General features: G+C 36.8%; 2 protein-coding genes and 1 long non-coding RNA gene across 4 annotated transcripts in view; 2 read left to right on the forward strand and 1 right to left on the reverse strand.

Annotated features, from left to right (window-relative positions):
• LOC127421083 (antigen peptide transporter 2-like) overlaps positions 1–20,297 on the forward strand; it is a 214,152-nt gene that overhangs the window by 5,164 nt on the left and 188,691 nt on the right. The gene's annotated exons all lie outside the window — the stretch shown is intronic.
• Positions 199–20,297, reverse strand: part of LOC127421098 (major histocompatibility complex class I-related gene protein-like) — a 33,787-nt gene continuing 13,688 nt past the window's right edge. Inside the window, exons 3-8 of one of the 2 annotated variants that reach the window (XM_051663865.1) lie at positions 2,948–3,226; positions 1,788–2,069; positions 1,429–1,530; positions 1,265–1,282; positions 477–530; positions 199–391 (exon numbers count right to left, since the gene is read on the reverse strand). In XM_051663865.1, the coding sequence (XP_051519825.1) occupies positions 481–530; positions 1,265–1,282; positions 1,429–1,530; positions 1,788–2,069; positions 2,948–3,226 (731 nt within the window). In that variant the 3' untranslated portion in view covers positions 199–391; positions 477–480. Of the gene's footprint in view, positions 392–470; positions 531–1,264; positions 1,283–1,428; positions 1,531–1,787; positions 2,070–2,947; positions 3,227–20,297 lie in introns of both variants that reach the window. The other variant, XM_051663866.1, reaches the window with a different exon arrangement.
• Positions 3,234–14,774, forward strand: LOC127421115 (uncharacterized). The gene is made up of 3 exons (XR_007893933.1): positions 3,234–10,576; positions 10,673–10,763; positions 10,946–14,774. It is a non-coding gene; the product is annotated as an uncharacterized LOC127421115 (long non-coding RNA).

Genomic DNA, 20,297 nt, shown 5'->3' on the forward strand with positions numbered 1-20,297 from the left:
TATAAACTAGTCAGGTTTCTAATTATTTCTTTTTTCAGAGTCAGTACTGATGTCAAAAACCTTACGAATTAATCATTTGAATTGTTTGTAATGTGAATAAAGACAAATATTTACATTTTCCATTCAAGTCCTAAGATCAATGTGCCATTTTTCTACATCTCAAATGTTCATAAAATAAATGAAGACCAGATGAATAAAAAGTGTACAAAACAATATATTTTTTACATGTAATTACCGTAGTGAAGAATCATAAAACAGATCAATCCCACCACAAACAAATAAAAACATTTAATTGTATTTAATTCAAAAATCTGTGATCCTGTGCATGAGACATTTTGTACACAAGACTGACAGCAGGTTAACTTCATCCCTCTCACGCATCTGGTGTCTCCTAAAAATGGCAGTAAAATATCAATTAAATTAAATTTCACATGATTGAGACAGTTGCACTTATGAATGATTACACTTACACTTACATCTTTATGCATGTGGCTCTGCATGAGCTGAACTGTTAGATCCATCATCAGAGCCTAGAACAGAAAATAAATAAGAGACTGTTTAGATGATCACTGCTGGCATCATATATTCATACATGCAGAAATAATATATTCAAGTCATCAGATGAATAGGAACAATCTGGAAAGTGTTTGACACATTATAAAAAGTATCAGTTTGGTTCATGAATATTAAGTAGGTGATGTAATATCCACTGTCATGTAAATATATTGTCTTATTGAGTCCAATTAGCTTTTTGTGTCATATGATTGAATCTGTTAAATGTTGTCCTGTAGTTTCCTGAAGGAACCTCATTTTGTTTTTGTTCTTTATTGATCTGTGAAAAATGTGTGAAAATAATAAAACTGACTTTGATTTGTTCACTCAGTGGTTCTTGGTGAAAAGCAGCGGGCACTGTCATATAGTGACCGGTTATTAGAGGCTGCTGCTGAGGCTTAAAGTCATTGTATTATGCAGCCGACAACGATTTTATACAAAATATATAACACAATATAATGTATATTTTGCTAAAAAAGTGTGTGTGTGTGTGTGTGAGTGGGTGGGGGTCCTAATGTAGTCAGGTTGATTTAGTGATATTAAATGTTTTAGACTGGAATCAAACCAGTAAATTTAGATGTTACCACATGAAGCACATTTTTTTGTTTAATATTTTCAGTGTAGATATATGAACATATTAATATACTGTAAATCACATCAGTGCCCGTCTTTATGCATTTACATCTAATAGAGGTTATAATGAGAAACTTACCGTTGACAGGTTTGAAGCCTGAAAACAAAGAGAGAGGAGCTCAGTAATTTTACACATCAACAACAAATTAACTGTATCAAAACTAAGACCGCAATCAGAGCAACACACAAATATGTGAAAAACATTGAAGTCAGTGAAATACAATCGTAAGTGTCTGTCCTCACCTTTCTTCTTCTGATAGATCTTATAACCAATGCCAGCCATGACAATCAACAGAACGACAGCAGCAACAACGCCAACAATGATGCCAATGGGAAGAGAATTTCCTGTTTGTTCAGAAGAATACATCAGATTATTCAAAGAACTTGACATTGTTAGTAACTTTACAGATGGACAATTTCAACAGACACAAACACAAGTCTGTGATTGTGATATTTGTGTACTGTGTGTTCTGATAGTGTATTTTATATGTGCAAACACAATTATAATATATCTAAACATATACAGTTTGTATGAGCAAAGCAAATAATGTTTTTAATAAACAATTCATAGTTTTATAGTCCACACATTTAATAACCCTTACCATTGTTTGTCCTGATCTCATTCTCTTCCTTGATGATGCCCTTGTGTTCCACCACACAGCTGAACTTGTTCTTCTTCCACTCATCAGGTGTAACTCTGAGTGTGCTCGTCTTCTGGAAGGTTCCGTCCTCATTGGGAAGAAGTTCACCAACCTCCACATCCTCATGATGCTCCTGTCCGTTATTCATCCAGGTGATTGTTACTCCACTGGGGTAAAAACCTGTAGCATGACACGTGACTGAAGAAGAGTGATCCTTCTGCAACAGAGACACCTGAGGAGAGACTGGAGAGAGAGAGAGAGAGAGAGAGAGAGAGAGAGAGAGAGAGAGGGGAAAGAGGATTAATATGAAAAACTTAACAACCTCATGCCCAAACAGGATATCAGAAAATCACAATTGCATTGATAGCTGTCCTTCCTGAAGCTAGAAATAAGAGAAAAAAGAGAATGAGAGACAGAAAGAGAGAGAGAGACAGAGAGAGAGAGAGAGAGAGAGAGAGATGAAGAATAATACAGAGGACAGAAAAGAGACAAACTGTATGTAGACTGAAATACAGAGAAAAAGAAAGTGAAGACTCTGTATTCTAATAAAAATATTCTAATAAAACAAAAAAGCCAAAATAATTTATCTTAAAATCTGAAGTAATGGTCACACTGCAGCACAGAATTGAGTGTTAATAATTTAAACACTTTTATTTGTTAAAACACTGCTGCTCAATACGTCACACTTCAATTTCATGCTCTTTAAGAGTCACCGATAATTTCTTTTCTTGGCTTTTTTTCTTTTCTTAAATTGACAATTCAAATGACAGATATCTTAATTTAATAGAAACAATCAGGAGGTTTAATTCTATTCAATTTTCTGATTCAGTTTCATTAATCTGTAGTAAGTTCAAGGAGGAGGAATTATTACATACATAAAAACACATCTACTATACTGTACATTTCTCCATAAACACACAAAACCACATCATTTCATAAATTCTACAAAAAACAAAACAAAAACAAAAACAAAAACAAAAATCAGACTGAACTGTTCTGGATTAAAGAGTGATTTATTCTAGATACCAAACTAAAATATTCTACAGTGACGTGTAGCTTATAAAATGTTTAGTTTCAAAGGAAATATGTACATGCTCAATGATGGATAAGAAATTATGCACCTGTTTTCTCCAGGCTGCTCTTTCCATACTGCACGTATTTCTTCAGCCACTCAATGCACACAGTGTTGAGGTACTGTTTGCGACCCTCAAGATTAGCTTTGTTATTGTTCCACTTCTGTGTGGTGATGAGTCCTTGCTGCACTGGTGAAATCCATCTCAGATCCTTCAAATCCAGATTCAGAAAGTCTTCTCCATCATAACCATGCTGATTAAAACCATTTGTTGCTCCAGTCTCATCATCCCATTCACAGCCGTACATGTTCTGGACTGTGTGTACACCTGTGGAGAGAGTCACACAGAGAGTGTAATGTACTGTGTCTGTATCAGTAATCAATTCATTATATTTGCTAAACATGATTTTGAACAAATGTTCATTTGAATCTTAATCTCTATCATTAAACTTACTCTCATCTGTGTTAGCACAGGTCACAGATCTAGTATATCAAGCACATGATAAACCAGAAAATGAAACATACAGAATCTGATGTGTATGAACTTATACACAGTCTATACGTCCAGTATTACACTGATTTATGAATGTATAAAGCTCAAGCTATTGCTTAAGAAAAAGAAAGAATGCAACTGACTTACTAATTTTACACATTTAGTTGAACTTTCAGTTTGTTATTTATTACTTACTACTACAGTAATACACACATTTGAGTGTTTCACCTCCTTTCAGTTATCCACATACTTTACAATATAATATGTTAGAAGGTAATATCATGTCATGTTAAATGAAACTCATTATTTTATACTATTATACTATTTATACTATTTATTTATTATTAAGGTCTTAATAATAAATAAATATTAATAAACCTTTGGAGATTCTCTCTGTTTATGGCTGTCTATTATCTTATGTATGAGGACGATTATAAACTGTGGAGGAGAAGAATGGAGAAGTATCTGTTATAAAAGGTTTATAAGCGCTTGCCCGAGAGTTTGAACATGTAATATGTTCTTGATTGACAATCTATATCACGAGGACGCGCCACCTGGAGTCACGTGATCATCAACGGTTAAATTACTTGCTGGAAGTGACCATCGCATGTACCCTTCAATAACGGCCTTGTGGAAGGGCCCTTCGTGGAGGGCTCGAGTTGCTCACTTTCGTCTGGAACACCGCTTCCCGCAGTGCCCTTCAAGGGGGCAAAAACGGCATTTGGAAATCGCCCACTTTTATCTGACCTTCCAAATGATTTTGATAAAATCGCGGTAAACATCTGAGCGCTCTCTGCGCAGTACTCAGCGGTGAGTTTAACAACACTCGACATGTGCAACAGCATTAATGCTCGTCAAGAGATCCGTGGTCCAGTTCCGGACTGGAGCGTGTTTAAGCGTGTCTGAGCATAGTTCAGTTACACTCTTCTCCAAAACATGAACCAGCAGCTGTTGGGTGAGCACATTTTATCGCGTCTAATTCACTCAAATGTATTTATGCAAATTGTTTAACTGCTGGATTCAGTCAAAACTACAGACTTAAGAAGTGATGTCAGCTCATATGCACAACCTTTTTTAACAAAAGGTAAATCGATGATGAAAACCGAAACTTCAAAATAAAGTACAAAGTAAAATTTGCTTTTTATTCTCCATTCTTTTCTGTAGTGCTTGTAAAAAGATTATGTGAAGCTGATCCGGTGTTATGGATCCACTGGGGATGTGCGCGTGCACGTGAATAACTGTACTTGCCTTTTCAGCAGATTCCTTCAGTGTGAATTGTCAAGGGCCCTGTCCCAACACCCACACTTGCGGTCTTGGCCACTTGAGTGCGCGTGCACGCAACAGGAAGTAAATGTTCAAGACTGTCCCGTGTCTAAAACATGCCAAAGCTCAGTGCACTTAACCCGCACTAAATCCTCACTAGTGCGAATACCGCTTCAGAGCGTCTTTCAGGCTAAATGTATCCCAGAATTCATCACGATCAGGAGCCACCACCCCCCGAGCGATCGGTGTATTTTCGACATGATGACGTCAAGGGAAACTTTTCAGCACAAGTTATTTATTATAATCAGAGAGTGAAATGTAAGTGAAGGATATATTTATTTTAGTATAAATGAAAGTAATCAACATTATATAACGTGTTTGGGATGACTTAATATCAGCGTCATAATTACAAAATATTATTTATGTGTATATTTATATTTGTTATCCTTCTCGCCCAGTAATCACATTATTTTGTTTGTTCTTGCCTAAAACTGCTGGTCATTTTGCTCATTTATCAGCCAGTGTGGCATACAATATACGGTCTAGTAAATGTTGTTTTAAAATTAAATATTTATCAACCACTACCACAGGTTCTTTCTCATCTTTATATATTTAAAATATACGTTTGAATGCTTTTTATTTGTTGTATGAAACCACATACTGATAAGTTAAGTAAAGCAGTCTTTGGTCGTCTTATATAAATGTCAAGCCAAATCATATAATTTAAATGGTTTGTATTAGTAGTTATTAATGAATCACACAGGTTTATAGAATAAAGTTTTTATTTTTTTTAATTAAGTTTTATGCAGTGTATTGAGAAACAAAGTAGAAAGAAATTGCTTATATTTCATATTTTACAGCAGTTATGGATGATGAAATTTTACAGTTAAACTTTTTTAATGTGCAAAGTTTTGAAAATCAAAATGAGTAAAAATAATTAACTTTTACAATTATTTTCACACAATAAAAACATTATAACAAATGTTACTTACATATTTCTATACAGCACAATACACTTCCAATAACCAGTGGTGTATTAATAAATGAAAAGATGGGTAACATTTTCAGTTATTTATTATTTTAAGTAGGCTATAACAGTCACTGCTACTAAAAACAATCAGTCTTCAGATGAGTGAAAAGACAAAAACAGCTGTCACATCCAGCAGCAACATCTTTAAATCTACAAGTGTCCCAACATGCAATCAAAAGTCATCCACACACTCGCAGTCTTCACGTCTAATTGCACACTAGTGGCCAAACACCGGAAATACGTAAGACGAGTAAGTACACAAGACCAAAACCGCAAGTGGAGGTATTGGGACACGGCCAATGAGCAAAGAAAAGACTTTTGCACATTATAAAAAATGTTTGTACACTGAAAAAAGGGCAATGGGGAGATTGTTGAATGTGCAAATATGCAGTTCGTATTTCCTACATGATTAATTTATATTTCTCATCTAAACATATTTTAGTCTTGCACCATTCATTTATTGATGAAGGATGTCCAATCTTTTATAATAAGTCATGTTGAAACGTAAGAAAGTAGTTATGTTTTCTCCGGAAACTCCGCCCCCTGGGAATACACGTACGTAAGGCTGTGCGTTTCTGAGGCGTTGGGAATCGAGAATCGATTCCAACGTTTCGAATCGACTCCAAAGCTGGAGTCGATTCTTTCCGGGAAAACCGGTTGATATTTTCGGACTGTGTTTATTTCCTCGACCACTGAACTACTACACATTTGAGAAGCCTAACAGCACTAATACAGTTTACAAAATGATTATAAAATGACTGAATCTTAACGATCATCAATCTGACTCCGAGTCAAATCCGCTCCGTTTGTTCATCTGTATGAAGTAATCCCACAAGCCCTTCAACACACCTGCTTTCCAAGAGTCGATTCCAGCCCTAGGCTGTTCGATTCCAGAAATTTGGGAATCGACTCTGATTCTGATTCCTGGTTTTGGAATCGTTAGAATCGATTCCAAGAGTCGATTCCAGAGCCATTTAATCGATTCTTTTTCGATTCCGAAAAAACGGGATGCAAAGTTCAGTCTCATAATAAACAGCTCACTACAAAGCGTTCTCTGCACTGTTTATAATAGCGTGAATGACATTTCTTTTAATAGGTTCATTCTCAAATTAAATCAGGGCCTGTATGCACATACCAAAGCGATGCTTCAATCCCATGAGATACATTTGAGGGAAGTCTGAGTAGATGCGCCTGTATTTCCAAGAACTACCGAAAATAATCTTAAAAGCACCATTGAAATTGTCTGTTATCACTCATGAGTTCTTGTTTAGAAAGAGGTTTATATTATAATGTACAGTAAATGTCCACTACCTTTTGTACACTGAATAAAATGTCCAAACAATACATTTCAGTTTTATTAAAAAATCCATTGTTGTACTGGTTTATACTAATATATATATATATATATATATATATATATATTTGTTTTTGAATGATTATTTTTTAATATAATCTTAATGTAAAATTGTGTAAGATGTAGGCTAATAAAAAAATAAATATATGCAAAAGGTTTTAAACACTGTAAAAATGTCGAGAACGAATATAAGTTTTAGATTCTCGCTTTTATAAGTGCAGCACATTGATCATTCAAACTTTAACATACAGATTTATTGATGTGAACTTGGAAGCTGACTCAACTCTGCCATCTTCTTATTGCAGACTTGTGTTGTAACATCGGGGAAGTTATTACTGTATGCCAGTTTACTGTCACAAATGTGGCATGTTACTTGATTATTAGTTTAATCCAAAGTAAAACACCGGCAGACTATCCAGGTGTGGAAAGCAGGTGTGTTGAAGGGCTTGTGGGATTACTTCATACAGATGAACAAACGGAGCGGATTTGACTCAGAGTCAGATTGATGATCGTTAAGATTCAGTCATTTTATAATCATTTTGTAAACTGTATTAGTGCTGTTAGTCTTCTCAAATGTGTAGTAGTTCAGTGGTCGAGGAAATAAACACAGTCCGAAAATATCAACCGGTTCCCCCGGAATGAATTGACTCCAGCTTTGGAGTCGATTCCAACGTTTCGAATCGATTCTCGAATGCCTCCGAATCGAAGAATCGATTCCCAGCCTTCCACGTGCGCTTTGCGAGGGAAAACTGCACCACAGTCCGCCATTTGGTCTCTCGCTTTGGGAAAGTTATTGTGGGGTCGGAGATCTACACTGTGAAGGTAATTAAAACTTCAAACTCAAATGCCAGTGAGAAACAGAGAGTAGCCCCTTTGAATGAGTACATTTTCACGGAGGTTATGTTTTTATGTACTGGTTATATCGAGCAACATGATGGAAAGGCAAAGTTAGTGCTAATGCTCAAGTTAGGTAAAGATAACACTAGCTTTAGCCGCCGTTGAATATTATGATGTGTATTGACGTTTTTAGAATTGTGTGCAATCCCTCAGGCATGTTTTTTCAGTGTATGTCGACTAATTAGAACAAACTTGAGTCAGTAAAAGAGAGACTAATGTTGACTTTTGGCGCCAACAGTGTGTTAATGTGGGAGCGGATGTGACGTCACGTTAGCGTTGACTTGTTGAAACATGCTGACACAAAACAAAGAAAATTCAATCAGGGGCAGACTGGGCTGTACAGCTTTGAATCTGAACCAAACAATTACTGATATTGATAAGTAGACTGTGTTTATTGTCAATTTTACTATTGAAAAGGCTAGTATATGGCTTGTTTTTTTAATGTCTTTTCTTATATATTTTTATATGTAAAAGTAACATTTAATTTAGTTGCTGTATAGATATCTGGTGTTCCTCCAGACTGACTTCTGCTTTGCTTTGAATGCTGTTTGGTAGTAGTGGTGAGTATTATTCACATCTTTTAATTGCATTATTTTATTGTAGGTGTTTCAGTGAACATTTGTATGTGCTATCTCAGATAGGCTATACAGAAGTGTAGAAATAAAATTAATTGAAAGTTTAGTATATGTTTTTAAAAGTAAAATCTATGTAATTCTAAGTATTATTCAAAGGCAATATAGCATTAACTTTTATTTAGGTAGTCTCTGATGTTTCTCTAGTCAAAGCTTTTGATGACTGCTTTGCTTTGAATGATCTGCATCTGTGGATTTGATGAGCATAACACAAAAGTCTTAATTATACTCATTTTTAAAGTCATTTTTAACTTGGTATTTGGTTGTTAAATTGACATTTTGATGAGCTGTCTCAGATATTATATACACAGGAAATAAAAGTATTTCTTTTTTAAAACATTTGATGTTTAAATGCATAGGTGTCTATATTTCTGGTGGTTGAAATGCCATGTGGATTAGCTGTCTCAGATTAACATATGTAGGAAATCTCACCAACCAGTTGGAAATATAAAATAAATGTAAAATTAATAAATTTGTATCAGTTTATTTGTAAAATTCAGAAGGAAATATGCTGAATTCTCTGAAGCTTTACCTACCTCTGTGAAAAATGTAATTACTTTAAAACTAAAGTTAGCTACTGCTTTATGCCATTCCTCTCTGGATGAATCCTCGTCCCTGTCTAGTGGGTGTGCTGACACTGACATACTGTCTTCAACAGAGTCAGAGACATCCAGCTCTAAGCAATTTTGGCCCAGCATCTTCCGTGTTCCTCAGATTTGCTTTGATGCAGAGCTGAAACTTGAGCGAGGCAATGCAGCATACAAAGAGAAGGGTACATTGCTTACTCCAGATCCTAAACTGAAGTCGAACATTCTTGAAGGCCTGGTTCAAGAAATTGTCCGATACAAAGTTTATGTCACTGATAAAGAGTTTAACACAGTTGGAGAGGCCCTCATCTCTAAACATCCTTGTCTCACTGAGAAAGGCTCCCTGACAGGATATGCTGTTTGGAAAGCTATCTTAAAGAATAAACTCGCAATTTACCGCACCCGCTTGAGAAAACTGGGATGTCCTGAGGTGATTATAAACTCTGTTAAGCACAAACTGGAGGGCAAAACAAGTGCTGCTTCTGCTATCAAAAGACAACGGCAGTCTGAAGTAAACTACTGCCCCCCCATCCCACCGGAGAATCTGATGAGAGCCTTGAGTGTCTGAGAGTGGCACTTCTTTCAGATGTGAAGAAAAACAACAACAGGGAGGTGGTTAGGATGAAAATGGAAAAGACATTTGCATATAGGAGATATGAAGTGGTTCGTGACACCCCCATGATCCAAGACTTCAGGACAAGATCTTTGCACTCTTTGACGTAAGCGAGGTTTGTCATTCATGAAATTATTTTGTAGGTCATTGTTTCAATGCAGGTATTTTGGAATTGAATATGTTAACTGTGTAGCAGCAGCTTTGAGGAAACTGTCAAAACTCATTGTGAATTGTTTACAATTTTCTTGGTTTGGATGTTTTTTTTATTTTTATCACCACCTGAGGCTTGTCTAATAACCCAAGTTTAACTTGATCATTTGACTATTTTACCTTTTTGGAAATCCCTGATTTTTTTTCCACAGGAAGCTTGTATAAGCCGGACTTGTTGACACAGGATTTTCAATCTATTTTACATGTACACTGACTGAAAACATGCTAGTTGTAGCAGCAAAACAAAATGTAGGGTTGGATAAATTATATTATAAAAACTAGGACAATCATAATATTATAAGAAAAGTTTTATGACAAAAAAAATTCTAGGTTTTTAAATTGAATTTACTAATTTAATGATAATAGTTTTTAACCTTTTTCAATGTGCGCCTTTCAGAACTGCGTGTCGACAGTATTTTTATACGTGATCACTCTTGTTTTCAGATAAATGCTGAATTTAAGCGCATTACCACCATGCCCCTACAGTCCAGATTTCTGTCGCAGATAGATGCGCTGTCTGACAAATTTCTAAAGCTATTTCAAAAGCGAGGAGGACAGATAGGAAGAAGACTGCAGACCATCATGAACCCATGGCTCAAGTAAGACAGAATTTTGTTTTTGGTGTACACATTTGATTAGAGAGAAATGTAATCTAAAAAACTCTAAAGGTGACTCTGCTTGTCACCCTTGGCCAGGATAATGATGTTGATATTTGATGAGAGTGCATTATCAAGGGGCTCTGCGTGTACCTCAACTAGGACCAGGACAATTTAGTGAGAGTATGTGGTGAGTACAATTATAAAGGTTCAGTACATTCAAACTTTATCTTTCTCATTCTCATTATTTACAAGTTTATGTTTCTCATGATATCTACATTATTAAATTATTGAAATTACATTCGGTATAATATTCCCAGAGCAGTGCCCAGTGTTCTGTTGAATCTGATTTTGTGAATGTGCATTTTCCAGGCTGCAGATGAAGCTTTCATCCAAAGATCCATTGAGGAGATCACAGTGGGAATCTACGTTCTCAAACACACATATGCCCATGACAGACCAGAGGACACTGGGATTGTCCTTGAGGGCCAGATGGTCTTACAAGATTTGGGTAACTTTGCATTAGCTGCTGCGATTTTATTTGGACTAATGTATGATGTGTATAGCATGTGTACTGTGGGTTTTTTTCCCTTGTCAAATTTGCATTTATTTTATTTTATTTTTTCATTAATGTTACTGACCAAATTCAAGATGGCACTTTTATGGTTTACGGGTAATTTTATGTTATTAATTATTTACTTTATACTGTCAAAGTTCTTATTGTGCAATACTGTAATGTTATGAGCAAGCAAGTACGAACTCTTAAACTTTGAGCCTGTAAATCCTGTTATGGAGCATTCATTGTTACATTTTTTTGAGGTGAATAATTATTTTTTTGTTTTTGGTCTGTTCATTATGCTCTCATATGGGGTTTGAGTCCTGCTATAGGAGGTGTGGCTTATTTAAGTCGAACCAGCATTAGTCTCATTAGCAATATTAATAGCCACACCTCGTACTGCTTTGCTTTGTGATATTTTACTAATTACACTTCCTGTTGCCATAGTGCCTTATTTTCCTATAACAGCATTCGAGCGCATGTTAATTGTTTTCCACCATTGAGATTGTAAAACACCAGTAAACGCACGTATTCATGACATGACAATACATTTTATTGTAAACTATTTTCATGTTTATCCTTTTCTCTCGTCTTCCTGGTCGTTTTATTAAAGCGTTTTTCATTTTAAGTTTAGTAGGGGACATTCACACTGAACACGTTTTTTCCATCCGTCCGCACTGTTTTTCAATGTGAAGGAGCGCCTGTATAAAATGGGTCATTTCACAATTCAGTGACATTTATTCCCCAGTACAAGTTTGTGTGGTATTTATATTGTTTAATTTCAACTGATTACATTTTTAATAAGCTTGTTATAAAGAATAAAGACTATTTATAATGTTACACACTTCTGTGAGCTTAAAAGCTCAATTTTAATTTAAATCCTTTTCAACTTTTGCACTGTCATTTCCTCTTGTCCCCAAAACTGCACGTCATAAAGCTTTGACAAAAATAAATGCTAAATCAATGGATTTGTTTTTTCCCCATACAGTTAAGAGTTTAGTATTACATTCTCTCACTAACATGTATTCATTTGTGGTAAATGTGTTATTTTAACACTGATAGTGGAGATGTTTTGTGTGTCCTTTGACTTATTGTCCACCCTGTTATGTCATGATACTATGACCTTTCACTGAAGATATATGTTATGAAATGACATCACACACTGGAGGTGGACATCAGCCATCCTGCAATTTTTTTTTGTTATTTGAAGTTTGTAACTTTTTAGTTGTATTTATGTTGTCCTTTATTTTGTGGTTTTAGTCATATGTTATCAAGCATAATATTGGGAAGATATGTGGGGAATTCATGTAATTTTAAAACTTCAATATACAGTATTTATGCTAACAGAAGTAAAATCATCAGTATTAGTTTACGAATATGTTTACTAAATTTAATCACTGAATGTCCACCCTGTTATTGTCCATCCTGACGCTGCCCAGTAATTTAACTTTACCAGTTTGACTAATACAATCTTTAACATGTCCCTGTAATGATGAAACATTAAGATACTTGTAAAATAATATTTTATTTTTTTAAAGTTTCAAAGCCAGAATGTCACCGAATTGTAGGAATGACCTATATACGATATTTACAGTTGCAGTTTAGCCGCTCTCTATACAGATTGTTTATGCCAGAGTAAGCATTTATAAACTGCTGCTTATCTCACTGCTGTGACAATTCCTCTGTTGTCCCTTCTCCACCCCAACTCCACCTTCTGTCTATTTATTACTAAACTCAAATAAAGTCCAGGGGGGTGTTTAGAGCTCGGGTCGAGTCTCGTGCCCTCCAAATTAGACAGTGAGCCAAATCTGTTTACCTTTACCTCTATCAATTATTACATTCACATGTGAACTACTGAAATCACTAAAGACAGAGAGTGATTGCTGGTCAGTGAGGGGATGTAGTTTTCCTCTTCATGAATCAGTCAATGAATCTTGTGGGGTAAAGTTACGGATCTGAATATCTTTTAGATGATTTTGCAGATTTAAACAGAATTCATAAGTAAATGAAACTAAATTCACTTTACCTTGTGGCATAGTAAAGACATGAACATTGAACTGTTTTCTTATTTTATCTGATGTTTTTGTCATGTTCGGCCCTGATGAACAATTTAATCTGGACTGTTTTGCTATGGATGTGCAGAGGATCATTTATCTAAAAGGAGTGTAGATCATTTGAAGTATGTTTAAGTATGTATATTGTGTAAATGGCAACATACTACATACATGATTGTAAATGTGCACATCTAATATCTTTTTAAAGGCACATGCCAGCCACTGTTTCTGAGATTTCTTTTTTGTTTTTGTTTTTCTCATTTGTACCATTTTAGCTTGTGTTTTCTGTCTGAAGATGGGCCTAATGCACTGTAGTTCCCTCTCCTTTAACAGATGTCAAAGCATTTTGATTTGTATTTTGTCACATGGATGATGTTGTGAACATGTTATACACTGAACGTGGATCTGATTGCATGAGTTGTGTGTTTTTTGGTTGAGTCTTTTGCTTTGTTTATATCCAGGCATCTGTTTAGAAGCAGGTTTTACAACACACTTTAGCCAGTTCAGATGGGAGTTTATATTCAATTCTGTTGTGTTGTTTTTGAGTTTTAATGTCATTTTATGGAGTTGCTGCCTTAATGTAATAAATGTTTTGAATTCAGTTCATGTCTCAGTGGCTGTTTATCACTGTGGGGAAGGTGCTGCGTTTTATCTAAATACATTCGGTTGGTTTGGATGTTAATTCTGTAGCGTTTCCTCCATAAATCAGGGAGTGATGCAGTTGATTAATGCGACGGTGACTACATTTCCAAAAATAATCTTGTACTATTTTGAGGAAAACAGCAATTAAAGGTATTTTCTAAACTAAATCTCTATCAAAAACACAATATACACATTTATTTAATGTGTGAGCCACTATCTTAAAGTGTATTAAAGGTCAATCAGTACTTCAGTAAACTGTTGAACTTGTTAGACTGGTAAAATCTGCTAGATAACTAGTAAATTAGAGTGTGGATATAAGATGCATTAAGTATTCATTCATTCACAATATTAATTTTTAGAAGACAAAGATTGCATTTCACACTGATATTTTTCCATGTCTCACAGAGTATTTCTGTATGTGGTGAAATAAAGCTGTTCAATGTTTTATATTCAATGTCAGTAGCAGTACATGACTGAGATCAGGACTGTCTGTTCTCCCTCTGCTTTCTTCAGAAATCACATAAAAGCCTGCTGAACACACATCAGGCTTTGGCTCAGACTGTTCTTTTAAAATTTAGGGGGCACACTTAGTAAATTACAAACATCTTTTCAAAGTAATTTCCAGAGAGGTGATGTAATCGATAGGTAACTTAAATCCATTAAAACATGACTAATCTGATTACGCTTTCTTTATAATATAATGTAGTCTCATTACAAAAACTTGCCTTTTGTAATCTGATTATGTAATCCAGACTACATGTAGTCCATTACTAAATGCTGATGAACCTTCAGGACATTGCAGGGGGTTTAGACGAATCCGAGACTAAGAGAGTAGCTGAATATGGTTGTCAGTGCTGTTTTAGAAGCCACAATACAGTAACATTTAAACAAGATTAACGAGAGTGACAAAGACATTATAACTGACTCGTGTACATTTTCAGGACTGGAAAGCATATTTTCAGTAAATCTGTGATGTGTGAACGCTAACATACTGGACACCTGTTGTCTGTCACATTATACAGTGCGATTGCCACTCTGCTCTGTACACACACACTTGTCTCGTGTGTATGTGTTGTGGGGTTTTTTTTTCAACTGGGAGTCTGGTTATTCACGTAAAGGAGAAATTCACTGTGTGTAATCTTAAGGTTTTAAATCCAGTCACTGTTTTACATCAAAGCTGTATCTATCAGTTTTGTCGTCTGTTTGCAACCCAAACATTGCGCTCTACACAGCTAAAAATCATTCAAAGCTGCTGTCGGTTACTTCAGATGTGACGGATGAATTTGTGCCTTGATTGGACTTGTTTATTAAATAACAAAGTGTCACTTTTGATGACTATCCAGTGTTATGGACATCACCATCTTTAATGTTTGATGTAGTTACTGTCACTATGGTTACAGGTGTTATTTACGGTTATCACAAGAGTAAAAAGTGGCTTGACTTCAGTTCATCGTTCACACTGAAAGTATTCAAATCACTACTGTAAGCTGTTGCATGTACAGGACAATTCGAGAGTCACACTTGTTAATAAATTAGTTTGTCATTTCCAAACTCTGCCTGTGTGAATGCAGCGTTGGAGTGTCGTTAAGCTGGATGAGTGAAGAAAGTCTGTCTCTCTTTTCTTTAGCTCTTATTTATTACGCAACAGACGTATGCATTTCAGCTTTGACTAATTACTGTTTGTACAGTTCATAATCATAACTTCCTACTTAAGTAATGCATAATAAATAAAATGTCTGTCGTGATATTTATCGTCTTCCTAGTCCTATGTTTTGCCACATGTAAATCCTGCAGGGACTCCAGGAGTCTCCAGATGGTAGTTTGAGCTTTACACCGTGTCCTAACTAGATGTGACTCAATAAAGCTAATGCAATTAAATTGTATCTCTTTCATGTTCATCCGAGTTTTTGCCCTAACCAACTGCGAGTGTGACCAATGATGAGCGACAGGACTTTTTGGTATCTATTTCTGGTCCAAAATCCTGTTCCTCATAACTGCACATTAAACATCAAATGTGTTCTGATTGGCTGTGATTGTGCTGCGTCACACAGCAGTATCAGTGTGGACAGGCATATTACTCATCGCTGGAAACTTATCAGTGTTTAAGAGACGTTTGGAAGGGGGCCTGGGTAGCTCAGCGAGTATTGACGCTGACTACCACCCCTGGAGTCGTGAGTTCGAATCCAGAGTGTGCTGAGTGACTCCAACCAGGTCTCCTAAGCAACTAAATTGGCCCGGTTGCTAGGGAGGGTAGAGTCACATAGGGTAACCTCCTCGTGGTCACGATTAGTGGTTCTTGCTCTCAATAGGGCGCATATTAAGTTGTGCATAGATTGCGGAGAATAGCATGAGCCTCCAAATGATGTGAGTCTCTGCGGTGTCATGCAAAACGAGCCACATGATAAGATGTGTGGATTGACCCTCTCCGAATCAGAGGCAACTGAGACATGTCCTCCGCCACCTGGATTGAGGCGAGTAAACATGCCACCACATGGACCTACTAAGTAGTTGGAATTGGGCATTCCAAATTGGGGAAAAAAGGGGATAAAAAAAACAACAACAAAAAAAGAGACGTTTGGATAGAGACTGAAATGTATAATATGAACATACTGACTGCAAGAAACACCGTGTCATAACCAGATGCGATGCGATGAGATTCCAAAGACAAGCAATCTGTCTGTCCACACCAGGCACACAAAAAATTATGGTAAATTACTATAAATTCAGAAATCAGAACAGTCAGACCAAACAGTCTGTTTACTGAATGTAAATTATTATCTCACTGAAGCTGTATGGGAAACCCCGATGGGATAAATACACAATCACACACATACACAGGGCAAAGTAACTTTATGAATCACATCCAAATTGAGTCTGTTACCATTGTTTATGTTCATGCAGTACTCCTGTTGTCATTTCGCTGATCTCCACGTGCAAGGAAGCGAAGAGAATGTCAGTATGATCCGGTGTGTCCCTCTTCTGCCATTCTGAACCGGGGTGTGTGTGACAGAGCTCTGACTGAAGTGAGTCAGATCTTTCAAGCACAACATTCGTTAGGTGTGTGACACCCTCGGCCAAAATCAAGTTGTTCTGAACTGGTTAATGAGACGCATGCTTTAATATATGAGAAGGGTTTTAGACCCATTTGTTGACTGTGCTGCCTGGCATGACGTTTCAGAATTAGAAACCATTTCAAAAATAAAATGTCCTGTCACTCGTCACGTGTTGTGGATGGTTAGGACAAAAACTCTGTTTAACATGGAAAATATACCTTTTATCGCTTGTCATGGTTTCGCGTCTGATTAGGACATGGTGTGAGACATAAATGCTAAATTATGTACAGCTTCAGAGACACACAAATCTTGACGAATTCTCTGACGTCTGGAAAGAACAGAAATTCCCCGAACATTTATGAGGACATGGCACACCACTGCAAGTGAACGAGTTTAATTCTCAGACACATTCCCATAGCGGGACACTCATTTATCAGTAAATGATGGAGAAACTTTGTCAAAGACCTTTTGATTGGCATATTTATGTCTAAATGACATCCAGATGGGATTGATAAAAGTATAATCAATTGCACTTATTATATGTCTGAATTTAATTATCATCATAGTATGACATACGGTGAGTGAAATGCTGTCAATGTTACAGTGTTTCACTCATTTTGTTTATGGGATGCCGTTTCCTTACACTAGGTTCTGCAGGGTACTGTCTCGCTTCACTGGGTTCAACACGGTTCTGATGTGTCTCTGTGTTCTCTGAGGTTCTGTTTGTGTTCTGTAGAGCTCATTCACCTGAGCCGTGTGAAACAATGAAAGTCCTGCTGAAAGGACCATTGCAGAGTAGACCATTTTCAGAATAAAAGAAGGTACTATGTAACAGCTTGTGTAATATTAAATAAGGTCAATTTCAGGGGAATGGCTCTTAGGGGCTGGACTGAGCGATACAACTCTTTTCAAAGCCATTATGTCATGTCTGTAAGATGAATTCAGTGATGTTATGTAATTTGGTTAAAGGGAAGGGAATGATAACCATTCTTGTACCAGCAGCCATATCATTCTATGGCTCAAGATCGATTGCCCACTGAAGCTAAGCAGGATTGAGCCTGGTCAGTACCTGGATGGGAGACCTCCTGGGGAAAACTAAGGTTTCTGCTGGAAAAGGTATTAGGAAGGCCAGCAGGGGGTAATCACCCTGTGGTCTGTGGTGGTCCTAATGCTCCAGTATCCTAATGGGGAGACTGTACTGTAAAAAGGCACCGTCCATTGGATGAGATGTTAAACTGAGGTCCTGACTCTCTGTGGTCATTAAAAATCCCAGGAGATTTCTTGAAAAGAGTAGGGGTGTAACACTGGTGTCCTGGCCAAATTCCCCCATTGGTCCTTATCAATCATGGCCTCCTAATAATCCCCAGCCATTAACTGGCTCTATAATTCTACTCTTCACCAATAGCTGGTGTGTGGTGAGTGCACTATGGCTGCTGTTGCATCATCCAGGTGGATGCTGCACACTGGTGATGGTTGAGGAGAGTCCCCTGATCACTGTGTAAAGCGCTTTGAGTGTAGTGTCAAAAAAGTGCTAAATAAATGTAACATTCATTCATTTATAACATTTAAATGTATTATGCATAGTACTGATATGCATCCCGATTCCTGAGATGATGAAGTCTAGGTAATGAACACACAAAAGCCTTGGCCTCTCATGTAGAGTGGTTTTTTATTTTTTATTTTTTTTATTTTTTTAAGAGTAGGATGCCCATGCTGGTTAAACTAGGTAGTGTAGGTGGTAATACACACCAACTGTGTTTCATTCGTTATTAAATTACTGAAGTAAAGGAGAGCAATTTGTGGTCAGTGAGGGGATGCAGTTGTCCTCTTTCCACGTTATGAATCAGTCAATAAATCTAGTGATGTGAAGTTATGGATTTTAATATCTTTTAGAGGATTTTGCAGATTTAAACATCATTCGGAATGTAAATGAAGCCAAATTCACTCTACTTTGTGGCATTGGACAGACATAAACATCGAACTGTGTTTTTGTTATTTTAAACTGATGTTTTTGTCATGTTTGGCCCTGACAAACAACAATTAATCCTTGACTGTTTTGTCTAGCTATGGATGTGCTGCCGCTGCTCATTTATATAAAAGTGGTGTAGAAAATTTGAAGTATGTTAAGTATGAGATTAAAAGTGTAAATGTTAACATGTGCCCATCATATATCTTTTTAAAGGCACATGCCAGCCAGTTTCTGAGATTTATTTTTTTGCTTTTTCCCTCATGTGTACCATTTTAGCTGGTGTTTTCAAATCTTTTTAAGAATTGTGAAAGTCTTACTAGTGAGTTGTCTGTAAAAGGGGGATGGGTTGGAGATGTGTAATGCACTGCCTAATGCTTTGTTTAATTCCCTCTTCTTTAACAGATGTCAAAGTGATTTATTTTATTTTTTTGTCACATGGATGAGGTTTTGAACATTATTGAACATGTTATACTCCGAACGTGGATCTGATTGCATGAGGTGTCTGCTTTTTGTTTGTGTCGTTTGCTTTGTTTATTTCCAGGCACCTGTATAGTAGCCCCAAGGAAGCACGATTAAGCCCCGGAAGTGACAGTGGGAACGCAACTGGCCCTGGCACGCACTAGCACACCCTCATTTGGCCCGACAGTGGAAACGCGGCTTATGTGTGCCAGCCAGATTTAGCTAAGGCTTATCTTGTTAAGACACGCTTCTGTGTGTCATGTTCAAAGCAGACCTTACCATGCAAACTGATAGAAGAAAAGCCCCAGCAAACCACCTGAGCAAATAGCATTTTCAGAGAAAAAACTCTTGCAGCATGCTGCAGAGAAACTGGCTAAACTGCAAAACTGAGACATTTAGGGGGTCACGTGATGCCATGCAAGAAGCAGACGTGTGAGCGATGAGCTCTGCGCACTTTGCTAAATTTTTAATTATTTTCATGTTATAATCTTGCGAAATATGATACACCCAGTTACACATTTGCTCTTTGAGGCAAAACATGGCAAAGAAGTCAAAATCCTCGGGCTCTGGAGACATTAAAAGACACTTACGTGTTCAGGATGAATGCCCCGACAGGCCTACAGACCGGGGACTCGATTTGGATGGCACGGCGATGGAAATAAAATTCTCTGAGATAGTTACAAGAGTGACTGATGTTGAGAGACGAATCGATTTTCTGGAATCTTCGGAGAGGGAATTAACCGCTAAACAGCCCACGACCAAAGTTGATTTGGAACATCTCTTTGAAAAGCTTGAAGATCTTGAGAATAGAAGCCGCAGGAATAACGTTCGAATTGTTGGAATTCCTGAGCATGAGGAGGGCAGAGATCTGGTGAAATTCCTAGACGAGCTTTTCCCGAGTTTGCTCGACATAACAGGCCACAAGCTGGAAATCGAGCGAGCTCACAGAGTCCCAGCTCACAGATTTGCTGAGGGAGATTTGCCCCGATCG

This window comes from Myxocyprinus asiaticus, chromosome 30, assembly GCF_019703515.2.
Source record: "Myxocyprinus asiaticus isolate MX2 ecotype Aquarium Trade chromosome 30, UBuf_Myxa_2, whole genome shotgun sequence".
Lineage (NCBI taxonomy): Eukaryota > Metazoa > Chordata > Actinopteri > Cypriniformes > Catostomidae > Myxocyprinus > Myxocyprinus asiaticus.